Genomic DNA, 13,265 nt, shown 5'->3' on the forward strand with positions numbered 1-13,265 from the left:
TCCACCAATGGTACCATCGATACTGACCATCGATGTATAACCCGCCAATGACCATCCCTAGGTTGCACCCCGTGCTGTTTACTGGACGACATTAGGACAAGGTAGGTAATGGGGAGGGCGGGAGGATGAGAGACGACTTATGGAAGATGACTGGAGATGGGCGTGTTACCAATGGTAATGCCAGCATAAATATTGGGGCCACTCATCGTCCACAGCAACCACGATGCAGGCTCCTATTGGTTGTTTTATTAAGAGGGGAGTGGCTCATAGGTGGATGACCCTTTTCATCTCTGACAATCTCCTAAAGCAAAGAAATATATGGAACAATAATTTCTCTCACTGTTGCTTTCCCCCTGTAGGTCACTTCACACAGGTGGTCTGGAAGGACTCAAAGGAAGTTGGATTTGGGGTGGCCACGGATGGGAAAAGAGTGTACTTTTTGGTGGCACAGTATAGCCCAGCTGGCAACATCACCAACCCAGGCTATTTTGAAAAGAACGTGCTGCCCCCTGGAGAAGCGTCACCTGCGGATAGCACTGGATCCAACTCGCGGTGGAAACCAGCCGGCAACAAGGAACCGGTAGAGAATAATTACAACGACAGAAAACCTTTCTCAGACACTGGCAGAGGTAAGGGAGGTGGCTTTATACTTACAATGCTGGCTTAACCCATAATAATAATAATAATAATAATAATAATATATATTTTTTAATTATTATTGAAAGTATACACTAGATATTACATTCAGTGACAATACTGGCTCCTAGTGACTGGATAGGCTGCACTCTTAGTGATGTCACTGGCTCCTAGTGGCTGGATAGGCTGCACTCTCAGTGATGTCACTGGCTCCTAGTGACTGGATAGGCTGCACTCTCAGTGATGTCACTGGTTCCTAGTGACTGGATAGGCTGCACTCTCAGTGATGTCACTGACTTCTAGTGGCTGGATAGGCTGCACTCTCAGTGATGTCACTAGTTCCTAGTGACTGGATAGGCTACACTCTCAGTGATGTCACTGGTTCCTAGTGACTGGATAGGCTGCACTCTCAGTAATGTCACTGGCTCCTAGTGGCTGGATAGGCTGCATTCTCAGTGATGTCACTGGCTCCTAGTGACTGGATAGGCTGCACTCTCAGTGATGTCACTGGCTCCTAGTGACTGGATAGGCTGCATTCTCAGTGATGTCACTGGTTCCTAGTGACTGGATAGGCTGCACTCTCAGTGATGTCACTGGCTCCTAGTGGCTGGATAGGCTGTATTCTCAGTGATATCACTGGTTCCTAGTAACTGGATAGGCTGCACTCTCCGTGATGTCACTGGTTCCTAGTGACTGGATAGGCTGCACTCTCAATGATGTCACTGGTTCCTAGTGACTGAATAGGCTACATTCTCAGTGCTGTCACTGGTTCCTAGTGACTGGATAGGCTGCACTCTCAGTGATGTCACTGGCTTCTAGTTACTGGATAGGCTGCACTCTCAGTGATGTCACTGGTTCCTAGTGACTGGATAGGCTGCACTCTCAGTGATGTCACTGTTCCTAATGACTGGATAGGCTGCTCTCAGTGATGTCACTGGCTCCTAGTGACGGAATAGGCTGCATTCTCAGTGATGTCACTGGTTTCTAGTGACTGGATAGGCTGCACTCTCAGTGATGTCACTGACTCCTAATGACTGGATAGGCTGCTCTCAGTGATGTCACTGGTTCCTAGTGACTGGATAGGCTACACTCTCAGTGATGTCACTGGTTCCTAGTGACTGGATAGGCTGCACTCTCAGTAATGTCACTGGCTCTAAGTGACTGGATAGGCTGCACTCTCAGTGATGTCACTGGCTTCTAGTTACTGGATAGGCTGCACTCTCAGTGATGTCACTGGTTCCTAGTAACTGGATAGGCTCCTCTCTCAGTGATGTCACTGTTCCTAATGACTGGATAGGCTGCTCTCAGTGATGTCACTGGCTCCTAGTGACGGAATAGGCTGCATTCTCAGTGATGTCACTGGTTTCTAGTGACTGGATACGCTGCACTCTCAGTGATGTCACTGACTTCTAGTGGCTGGATAGGCTGTACTCTCAGTGATGTCACTAGTTCCTAGTGACTGGATAGGCTACACTCTCAGTGATGTCACTGGTTCCTAGTGACTGGATAGGCTGCACTCTCAGTAATGTCACTGGCTCCTAGTGGCTGGATAGGCTGCATTCTCAGTGATGTCACTGGCTCCTAGTGACTGGATAGGCTGCACTCTCAGTGATGTCACTGGCTCCTAGTGACTGGATAGGCTGCATTCTCAGTGATGTCACTGGTTCCTAGTGACTGGATAGGCTGCACTCTCAGTGATGTCACTGGCTCCTAGTGGCTGGATAGGCTGTATTCTCAGTGATATCACTGGTTCCTAGTAACTGGATAGGCTGCACTCTCCGTGATGTCACTGGTTCCTAGTGACTGGATAGGCTGCACTCTCAATGATGTCACTGGTTCCTAGTGACTGGATAGGCTACATTCTCAGTGATGTCACTGGTTCCTAGTGACTGGATAGGCTGCACTCTCAGTGATGTCACTGGCTTCTAGTTACTGGATAGGCTGCACTCTCAGTGATGTCACTGGTTCCTAGTGACTGGATAGGCTGCACTCTCAGTGATGTCACTGTTCCTAATGACTGGATAGGCTGCTCTCAGTGATGTCACTGGCTCCTAGTGACGGAATAGGCTGCATTCTCAGTGATGTCACTGGTTTCTAGTGACTGGATAGGCTGCACTCTCAGTGATGTCACTGACTCCTAATGACTGGATAGGCTGCTCTCAGTGATGTCACTGGCTCCTAGTGACGGAATAGGCTGCATTCTCAGTGATGTCACTGGTTTCTAGTGACTGGATAGGCTACACTCTCAGTGATGTCACTAGTTCTTAGTGACTGGATTGGTTACACTCTCAGTGATGTCACTGGCTCCTAGTGGCTGGATAGGCTGTATTCTCAGTGATGTCACTGGTTCCTAGTGACTGGATAGGCTGCACTCTCAGTGATGTCACTGGTTCCTAGTGACTGGATAGGCTGCACTCTCAGTGATGTCACTGGTTCCTAGTGACTGGGTAGGCTGCATTCTCAGTGATGTCACTGGTTCCTAGTGACTGTATAGGCTGCACTCTCAGTGATGTCACTGGTTCCTAGTGACTGGGTAGGCTACACTCTCAGTGATGTTACTGGTTCTTAGTGACTGGATAGGCTGCATTCTCAGTGATGTCACTGGTTCCTAGTGACTGGAAAGGCTGCACACCCAGTGATGTCACTAGTCCCTAGTGACTGGATAGGCTGCTGTCAGTGATGTCACTGGCTCCTAGTGACTGAATAGGCTGCATTCTCAGTGATATCACTGGTTCCTAGTGACTGGATAGGCTACACTCTCAGTGATGTCACTGGTTCCTAGTGACTGGATAGGCTACACTCTCAATGATGTCACTGGTTCCTGGTGACTGGATAGGCTGCACTCTCAGTGATGTCACTGGCTCCTAGTGACTGGATAGGCTGCACTCTCAGTGATGTCACTGGTTCCTAGTGACTGGGTAGGCTGCATTCTCAGTGATGTCACTGGTTCCTAGTGACTGTATAGGCTGCACTCTCAGTGATGTCACTGGTTCCTAGTGACTGGGTAGGCTACACTCTCAGTGATGTTACTGGTTCTTAGTGACTGGATAGGCTGCATTCTCAGTGATGTCACTGGTTCCTAGTGACTGGATAGGCTGCATTCTCAGTGATATCACTGGTTCCTAGTGACTGGATAGGCTACACTCTCAGTGATGTCACTGGTTCCTAGTGACTGGATAGGCTACACTCTCAATGATGTCACTGGTTCCTGGTGACTGGATAGGCTGCACTCTCAGTGATGTCACTGGTTCCTAGTGACTGGATAGGCTGCATTCTCAGTGATGACACTGGCTCCTAGTGGCTGGATAGGCTGTATTCTCAATGATGTCACTGGTTCCTAGTGGCTGGATAGGCTGCATTCTCAGTGATGTCACTGGTTCCTAGTGACTGGATAGGCTGCATTCTCAGTGATGTCACTGGTTCCTAGTGACTGTATAGGCTGCACTCTCAGTGATGTCACTGGTTCCTAGTGACTGGGTAGGCTACACTCTCAGTGATGTTACTGGTTCTCAGTGACTGGATAGGCTGCATTCTCAGTGATGTCACTGGTTCCTAGTGACTGGATTGGCTGCACTCTCAGTGATGTCACTAGTCCCTAGTGACTGGATAGGCTGCTCTCAGTGATGTCACTGGCTCCTAGTGACTGAATAGGCTGCATTCTCGGTGATGTCACTGGTTCCTAGTGACTGGATAGGCTACACTCTCAGTGATGTCACTGGTTCCTAGTGACTGGATAGGCTGCATTCTCAGTGATGTCACTGGCTGCTAGTGGCTGGATAGGCTGTATTCTCAATGATGTCACTGGTTCCTAGTGACTGGATAGGCTACACTCTCAGTGATGTCACTGGTTCCTAGTGACTGGATAGGCTGCATTCTCAGTGATGTCACTGGTTCCTAGTGACTGTATAGGCTGCACTCTCAGTGATGTCACTGGTTCCTAGTGACTGGGTAGGCTACACTCTCAGTGATGTTACTGGTTCTTAGTGACTGGATAGGCTGCATTCTCAGTGATGTCACTGGTTCCTAGTGACTGGATAGGCTGCACTCTCAGTGATGTTACTGGTTCTTAGTGACTGGATAGGCTGCATTCTCAGTGATGTCACTGGTTCCTAGTGACTGGATAGGCTGCTCTCAGTGATGTCACTGGCTCCTAGTGACTGAATAGGCTGCATTCTCAGTGATGTCACTGGTTCCTAGTGACTGGATAGGCTACACTCTCAGTGATGTCACTGGTTCCTAGTGACTGGATAGGCTACACTCTCAGTGATGTCAGTGGTTCTTGGTGACTGGATAGGCTGCACTCTCAGTGATGTCACTGGTTCCTGGTGACTGGATAGGCTGCACTCTCAGTGATTTCACTGGTTCCCAGTGACTGGATAGGCTGCATTCTCAGTGATGTCACTGGCTCCTAGTGGCTGGATAGGCTGTATTCTTAATGATGTCACTGGTTCCTAGTGACTGGATAGGCTGCACTCTCAGTGATGTCACTGGTTCCTAGTAACTGGATAGGCTCCTCTCTCAGTGATGTCACTGGTTCCTAGTGACTGAATTGGCTGCACTCTCATTGATGTCACTGGCTCCTAGTGACTGAATAGGCTGCACTCTCAGCAATGTCACTGTCGATCATTTCTCTATTGCCTTTTAGAAAATGATAGACAGCATCTGATTAAGTGCTATGGGCAACATCACCAATTCTCTGTTTTAGAAGCTTTAGTTAATTTACCCCTCAGTGATGTCACTGTTCCTAGCGACTGGATAGGCTGCACTCTCAGTGATGTCACTGGTTCTTAGAGACTGGATAGGTTGTACTTTCCATCAAGATCTGGGATGTGCCTTTTATAGGAGCACAAACCTGTGATTAATGGGGCGGCTTGGAACCCCACTCACAATAAATAAAAGCTGTTCCAGGTTTGGTATCCCTGCCAGCCCAGTAAGGAATCTCAGGTGCCACCGTCAGCCCCAGTTCCTGGTAACATACGGCGGATTCTGTATGTTTTAGATTTCACCATTAAAGTAGATGTTCTTCGCCGCTCGGCCCTCCGATAAATAGATGCCTTCAGCTACATGTCGCACTCAGCCCCGCTATATATATCCCAGAACTGAGAGAACATGTTTCACAGAAACTGAGGTTTTTCTCAGGTTTAAATGATGAATTTAATTCCATATTCTTGGCAAGACTGAAATGCTCGATGCTTTGCCACCTCATTCAGCACCCGCTGACTGGTGTGAAGACGCTCCAGAACATCATTATATAAGACTCATATCTGCAAGATGACACCCTATAATCTCTCGTACGGTGAGCTGGAACTAGGTTCCAGTAGTGACATTGCTGACATTTAATTATAACCAATCACGGTATACGTGAGACTCATCTGCCGACGCATAAACCTACAGCGACCATGGCTTCATACACCGGCAGCATTCGTAAGGCTGGTCATACACTGCGCCAATCTTGTTGGCCAGATCATTGCACTGTGTGTGATCTCATCCTGAGGGATCACATCCAGCCTACTGGAATCTGTCGGGGCAGTCTATTCGGTCGGACATATTTCTGCCGACTGTCAGTAAAGTTACTTACAGCCAATAAGTCAGACGTAAATAAATAAATCATTCTATAAAAGCACAAGTTTAGCGATACTGTTAAATGACCCATGACGTGCCACACCTGAGGTTTAGGTGGAGATCACAGGTCTCCATGCTCACAAACCACCGTATCTCCTATATAATATAATCTCCTATATAATAGCCCAGATCTGTGACTGTATGGATAACGCTGGGCGTGGCTAGGAGCTCTCATTGGGTTAGCAGCAGGTCTATCACACCCAGTCCACAGCTGATTGGGCGAGAAATGCCCTCCCACACAGGTTATATCCAATGGGAAGCTCTGCCCTTTGGCTGCTGTGTGTTCCCGGAGCAGGATTAGCAATGGGGCTGATGGAGCTGCAGCTCCAGGCCCACACCCCAAAATAGTCCCACTGCATCTGCAGCAACACACCCTCCAACAATTTACACATAAACATTGATACACATTCCAAAAGGGGGCGTGGCCACGGGTACAGCCGCATGACCACGCCCCTTTTCCTATACTTTCAATGGGAGCTTGGAGAGTTAATAATCGGTACAGACCATAAAAAAAGGTCCTGTATCTGCCAAAAAGGTACAGCTGGAGGGTATGCCACTGCATCTGCAGTGTCCTATTTCCTGCTGCCAGTCCGCTTGCAGTACCTCTGGGCCCCATCCACAGCACCCCCACACCCCCCCTCCACCACCCGTGGTGGCTCCGTACCCCCACTCGCAGCACCCCCGCACCCACCCCTCCCCCACTCGCAGCACCCCTGCACCCGCCCCTCCCCCACCCGCAGCACCACCGCACCCGCCCCTCCACCACCCGTGGCACCCCCGAAACCGCTCCTCCTTCCCCGCAGTGGCTCTGGACCCACTACCCACGGCACCCATGGGTAGGGGAGGGCGTGCAAAGCTTAAGGGGGTGTAGCCCCTTACGACAGTGTGAAGAGCGCCCGTAGGGCGCGATGGATCTCCTAGTATACTGTATGTGTCACAGTTGCTCCAGAGCCCCATTACACCAAATATCCAGGAGCTACACTGTCCTGCATGTGGAGATTTTTTTATATTTGACCTAAATGTAAGTTTATGACTAGATCTCTACTCACTACTTTCAGTGCGGCTGTGTTTTATACATTACCTGGGGGGCTCAGTTCCCGTCCCTGCCTGTAGGTGGCAGACTCACACAGTGGAAGCAGCGAGGAATTGTAACGTCACAGAAAAAAAAAAAAAAGCCAGAGCGCAGTGTAATATCTGTTTGTTTGTACCAGTGAGGGCGAGATCTATCAAATCTTCTAAAGACGGCAAGTGGAGGTGTTGCCCCGAGCAACCAATTAGATTCTAGTTCTCATTTTATAGACTGTACTAGATAATAGAGATGAGCGGGTTCGGTTCCTCGGAATCCGAACCCGCCCGAACTTCAGCTTTTTTTACACGGATCCGAGCGACTCGGATCTTCCCGCCTTGCTCGGTTAACCCGAGCGCGCCCGAACGTCATCATGACGCTGTCGGATTCTCGCGAGGCTCGGATTCTATCGCGAGACTCGGATTCTATATAAGGAGCCGCGCGTCGCCGCCATTTTCACACGTGCATTGAGATTGATAGGGAGAGGATGTGGCTGGCGTCCTCTCCATTTAGATTATAAGAGAGAGAGATTTACTGGAGCTTAGGACTAGGAGGAGTACTGTAGAAGTGTAGAGAGTGCAGAGAGTTTACTAGTGAGTGACCACCAGACAGTGCAGTTTATTTAATATATCCGTTCTCTGCCTGAAAAAAGCGATACACACAGTGACTCAGTCACATACCATATCTGTGTGCACTGCTCAGGCTCAGCCCAGTGTGCTGCATCATCTATATATATTATATATCTGTCTGACTGCTCAGCTCACACAGCTTATAATTGTGGGGGAGACTGGGGAGCACTGCAGTGCCAGTTATAGGTTGTAGCAGGAGCCAGGAGTACATAATATTATATTAAAATTAAACAGTGCACACTTTTGCTGCAGGAGTGCCACTGCCAGTGTGACTGACCAGTGACCTGACCACACTGACCACCAGTATAGTTAGTAGTATACTTATATTGTGATTGCCTGAAAAAGTTAAACACTCGTCGTGTGACTTCACTTGTGTGTTGTTGTTTTTTTTATTCTATAAAAATAAAACTCATTCTGCTGACAGACAGTGTCCAGCAGGTCCGTCATTATATAATATATAATATATACCTGTCCGGCTGCAGTAGTGATATATATATATTTTTTATATCATTTATCATCCAGTCGCAGCAGACACAGTACGGTAGTTCACGGCTGTGGCTACCTCTGTGTCTGCACTCGGCAGGCAGTCCGTCCATAATTGTATACCACCTAACCGTGGTTTTTTTTTCTTCTTTATACATACATACTACTACGACATCTCTTTATCAACCAGTCTATATTAGCAGCAGACACAGTACAGTACGGTAGTTCACGGCTGTGGCTACCTCTGTGTCTGCACTCGGCAGGCAGTCCGTCCATAATTGTATACCACCTAACCGTGGTTTTTTTTTCTTTCTTCTTTATACATACATAGTTACATAGACATCTCTTTATCAACCAGTCTATATTAGCAGCAGACACAGTACAGTACGGTAGTTCACGGCTGTGGCTACCTCTGTGTCTGCACTCGGCAGGCAGTCCGTCCATAATTGTATACCACCTAACCGTGGTTTTTTTTTCTTTCTTCTTTATACATACATAGTTACATAGACATCTCTTTATCAACCAGTCTATATTAGCAGCAGACACAGTACAGTACGGTAGTTCACGGCTGTGGCTACCTCTGTGTCTGCACTCGGCAGGCAGTCCGTCCATAATTGTATACCACCTAACCGTGGTTTTTTTTTCTTTCTTCTTTATACATACATAGTTACATAGACATCTCTTTATCAACCAGTCTATATTAGCAGCAGACACAGTACAGTACGGTAGTTCACGGCTGTGGCTACCTCTGTGTCTGCACTCGGCAGGCAGTCCGTCCATAATTGTATACCACCTAACCGTGGTTTTTTTTTCTTTCTTCTTTATACATACATACTACTACGACATCTCTTTATCAACCAGTCTATATTATTAGCAGCAGACACAGTACAGTACGGTAGTTCACGGCTGTGGCTACCTCTGTGTCTGCACTCGGCAGGCAGTCCGTCCATAATTGTATACCACCTAACCGTGGTTTTTTTTTCTTTCTTCTTTATACATACATAGTTACATAGACATCTCTTTATCAACCAGTCTATATTAGCAGCAGACACAGTACAGTACGGTAGTTCACGGCTGTGGCTACCTCTGTGTCTGCACTCGGCAGGCAGTCCATAATTGTATACTAGTATCCATCTCCATTGTTTACCTGAGGTGCCTTTTAGTTGTGCCTGTTAAAATATGGAGAACAAAAATGTTGAGGTTCCAAAATTAGGGAAAGATCAAGATCCACTCCCACCTCGTGCTGAAGCTGCTGCCACTAGTCATGGCCGAGACGATGAAATGCCAGCAACGTCGTCTGCCAAGGCCGATGCCCAATGTCATAGTACAGAGCATGTCAAATCCAAAACACCAAATATCAGAAAAAAAAGGACTCCAAAACCTAAAATAAAATTGTCGGAGGAGAAGCGTAAACTTGCCAATATGCCATTTACGACACGGAGTGGCAAGGAACGGCTGAGGCCCTGGCCTATGTTCATGGCTAGTGGTTCAGCTTCACATGAGGATGGAAGCACTCAGCCTCTCGCTAGAAAAATGAAAAGACTCAAGCTGGCAAAAGCAGCACAGCAAAGAACTGTGCATTCTTCGAAATCCCAAATCCACAAGGAGAGTCCAATTGTGTCGGTTGCGATGCCTGACCTTCCCAACACTGGACGTGAAGAGCATGCGCCTTCCACCATTTGCACGCCCCCTGCAAGTGCTGGAAGGAGCACCCGCAGTCCAGTTCCTGATAGTCAGATTGAAGATGTCAGTGTTGAAGTACACCAGGATTAGGAGGATATGGGTGTTGCTGGCGCTGGGGAGGAAATTGACCAGGAGGATTCTGATGGTGAGGTGGTTTGTTTAAGTCAGGCACCCGGGGAGACACCTGTTGTCCGTGGGAGGAATATGGCCGTTGACATGCCAGGTGAAAATACCAAAAAAAATCAGCTCTTCGGTGTGGAGGTATTTCACCAGAAATGCGGACAACAGGTGTCAAGCCGTGTGTTCCCTTTGTCAAGCTGTAATAAGTAGGGGTAAGGACGTTAACCACCTCGGAACATCCTCCCTTATACGTCACCTGCAGCGCATTCATAATAAGTCAGTGACAAGTTCAAAAACTTTGGGTGACAGCGGAAGCAGTCCACTGACCAGTAAATCCCTTCCTCTTGTAACCAAGCTCACGCAAACCACCCCACCAACTCCCTCAGTGTCAATTTCCTCCTTCCCCAGGAATGCCAATAGTCCTGCAGGCCATGTCACTGGCAATTCTGACGAGTCCTCACCTGCCTGGGATTCCTCCGATGCATCCTTGCGTGTAACGCCTACTGCTGCTGGCGCTGCTGTTGTTGCTGCTGGGAGTCGATGGTCATCCCAGAGGGGAAGTCGTAAGCCCACTTGTACTACTTCCAGTAAGCAATTGACTGTTCAACAGTCCTTTGCGAGGAAGATGAAATATCACAGCAGTCATCCTGCTGCAAAGCGGATAACTGAGGCCTTGACAACTATGTTGGTGTTAGACGTGCGTCCGGTATCCGCCGTTAGTTCACAGGGAACTAGACAATTTATTGAGGCAGTGTGCCCCCGTTACCAAATACCATCTAGGTTCCACTTCTCTAGGCAGGCGATACCGAGAATGTACACGGACGTCAGAAAAAGACTCACCAGTGTCCTAAAAAATGCAGTTGTACCCAATGTCCACTTAACCACGGACATGTGGACAAGTGGAGCAGGGCAGGGTCAGGACTATATGACTGTGACAGCCCACTGGGTAGATGTATGGACTCCCGCCGCAAGAACAGCAGCGGCGGCACCAGTAGCAGCATCTCGCAAACGCCAACTCTTTCCTAGGCAGGCTACGCTTTGTATCACCGCTTTCCAGAATACGCACACAGCTGAAAACCTCTTACGGCAACTGAGGAAGATCATCGCGGAATGGCTTACCCCAATTGGACTCTCCTGTGGATTTGTGGCATCGGACAACGCCAGCAATATTGTGTGTGCATTAAATATGGGCAAATTCCAGCACGTCCCATGTTTTGCACATACCTTGAATTTGGTGGTGCAGAATTTTTTAAAAAACGACAGGGGCGTGCAAGAGATGCTGTCGGTGGCCAGAAGAATTGCGGGACACTTTCGGCGTACAGGCACCACGTACAGAAGACTGGAGCACCACCAAAAACTACTGAACCTGCCCTGCCATCATCTGAAGCAAGAAGTGGTAACGAGGTGGAATTCAACCCTCTATATGCTTCAGAGGTTGGAGGAGCAGCAAAAGGCCATTCAAGCCTATACAATTGAGCACGATATAGTAGGTGGAATGCACCTGTCTCAAGCGCAGTGGAGAATGATTTCAACGTTGTGCAAGGTTCTGATGCCCTTTGAACTTGCCACACGTGAAGTCAGTTCAGACACTGCCAGCCTGAGTCAGGTCATTCCCCTCATCAGGCTTTTGCAGAAGAAGCTGGAGACATTGAAGGAGGAGCTAACACGGAGCGATTCCGCTAGGCATGTGGGACTTGTGGATGGAGCCCTTAATTCGCTTAACAAGGATTCACGGGTGGTCAATCTGTTGAAATCAGAGCACTACATTTTGGCCACCGTGCTCGATCCTAGATTTAAAGCCTACCTTGGATCTCTCTTTCCGGCAGACACAAGTCTGCTGGGGTTGAAAGACCTGCTGGTGACAAAATTGTCAAGTCAAGCGGAACGCGACCTGTCAACATCTCCTCCTTCACATTCTCCCGCAACTGGGGGTGCGAGGAAAAGGCTCAGAATTCCGAGCCCACCCGCTGGCGGTGATGCAGGGCAGTCTGGAGCGACTGCTGATGCTGACATCTGGTCCGGACTGAAGGACCTGACAACGATTACGGACATGTCGTCTACTGTCACTGCATATGATTCTCTCAACATTGATAGAATGGTGGAGGATTATATGAGTGACCGCATCCAAGTAGGCACGTCACACAGTCCGTACTTATACTGGCAGGAAAAAGAGGCAATTTGGAGGCCCTTGCACAAACTGGCTTTATTCTACCTAAGTTGCCCTCCCACAAGTGTGTACTCCGAAAGAGTGTTTAGTGCCGCCGCTCACCTTGTCAGCAATCGGCGTACGAGGTTACATCCAGAAAATGTGGAGAAGATGATGTTCATTAAAATGAATTATAATCAATTCCTCCGCGGAGACATTGACCAGCAGCAATTGCCTCCACAAAGTACACAGGGAGCTGAGATGGTGGATTCCAGTGGGGACGAATTGATAATTTGTGAGGAGGGGGATGTACACGGTGATATATCGGAGGGTGATGATGAGGTGGACATCTTGCCTCTGTAGAGCCAGTTTGTGCAAGGAGAGATTAATTGCTTCTTTTTTGGGGGGGGTCCAAACCAACCCGTCATATCAGTCACAGTCGTGTGGCAGACCCTGTCACTGAAATGATGGGTTGGTTAAAGTGTGCATGTCCTGTTTTGTTTATACAACATAAGGGTGGGTGGGAGGGCCCAAGGACAATTCCATCTTGCACCTCTTTTTTCTTTTCTTTTTCTTTGCATCATGTGCTGATTGGGGAGGGTTTTTTGGAAGGGACATCCTGCGTGACACTGCAGTGCCACTCCTAAATGGGCCCGGTGTTTGTGTCGGCCACTAGGGTCGCTAATCTTACTCACACAGTCAGCTACCTCATTGCGCCTCTTTTTTTCTTTGCGTCATGTGCTGTTTGGGGAGGGTTTTTTGGAAGGGACATCCTGCGTGACACTGCAGTGCCACTCCTAGATGGGCCCGGTGTTTGTGTCGGCCACTAGGGTCGCTAATCTTACTCACACAGCTACCTCATTGCGCCTCTTTTTTTCTT

At 48.4% G+C, this 13,265-nt stretch overlaps 1 protein-coding gene across 5 annotated transcripts in view; it reads left to right on the forward strand.

Moving 5' to 3' along the window:
• LOC134948214 (uncharacterized) overlaps positions 1-13,265 on the forward strand; it is a 128,688-nt gene that overhangs the window by 38,915 nt on the left and 76,508 nt on the right. For all 5 annotated transcript variants that reach the window (XM_063936061.1, XM_063936064.1, XM_063936060.1 and 2 more), the window contains exon 5: positions 360-629. In XM_063936061.1, coding sequence (XP_063792131.1) covers positions 360-629 — 270 coding nt within the window. The remainder of the gene's footprint in view (positions 1-359; positions 630-13,265) is intronic.

This window comes from Pseudophryne corroboree, chromosome 8 (assembly GCF_028390025.1).
Source record: "Pseudophryne corroboree isolate aPseCor3 chromosome 8, aPseCor3.hap2, whole genome shotgun sequence".
Taxonomy (NCBI): Eukaryota; Metazoa; Chordata; class Amphibia; order Anura; family Myobatrachidae; genus Pseudophryne; species Pseudophryne corroboree.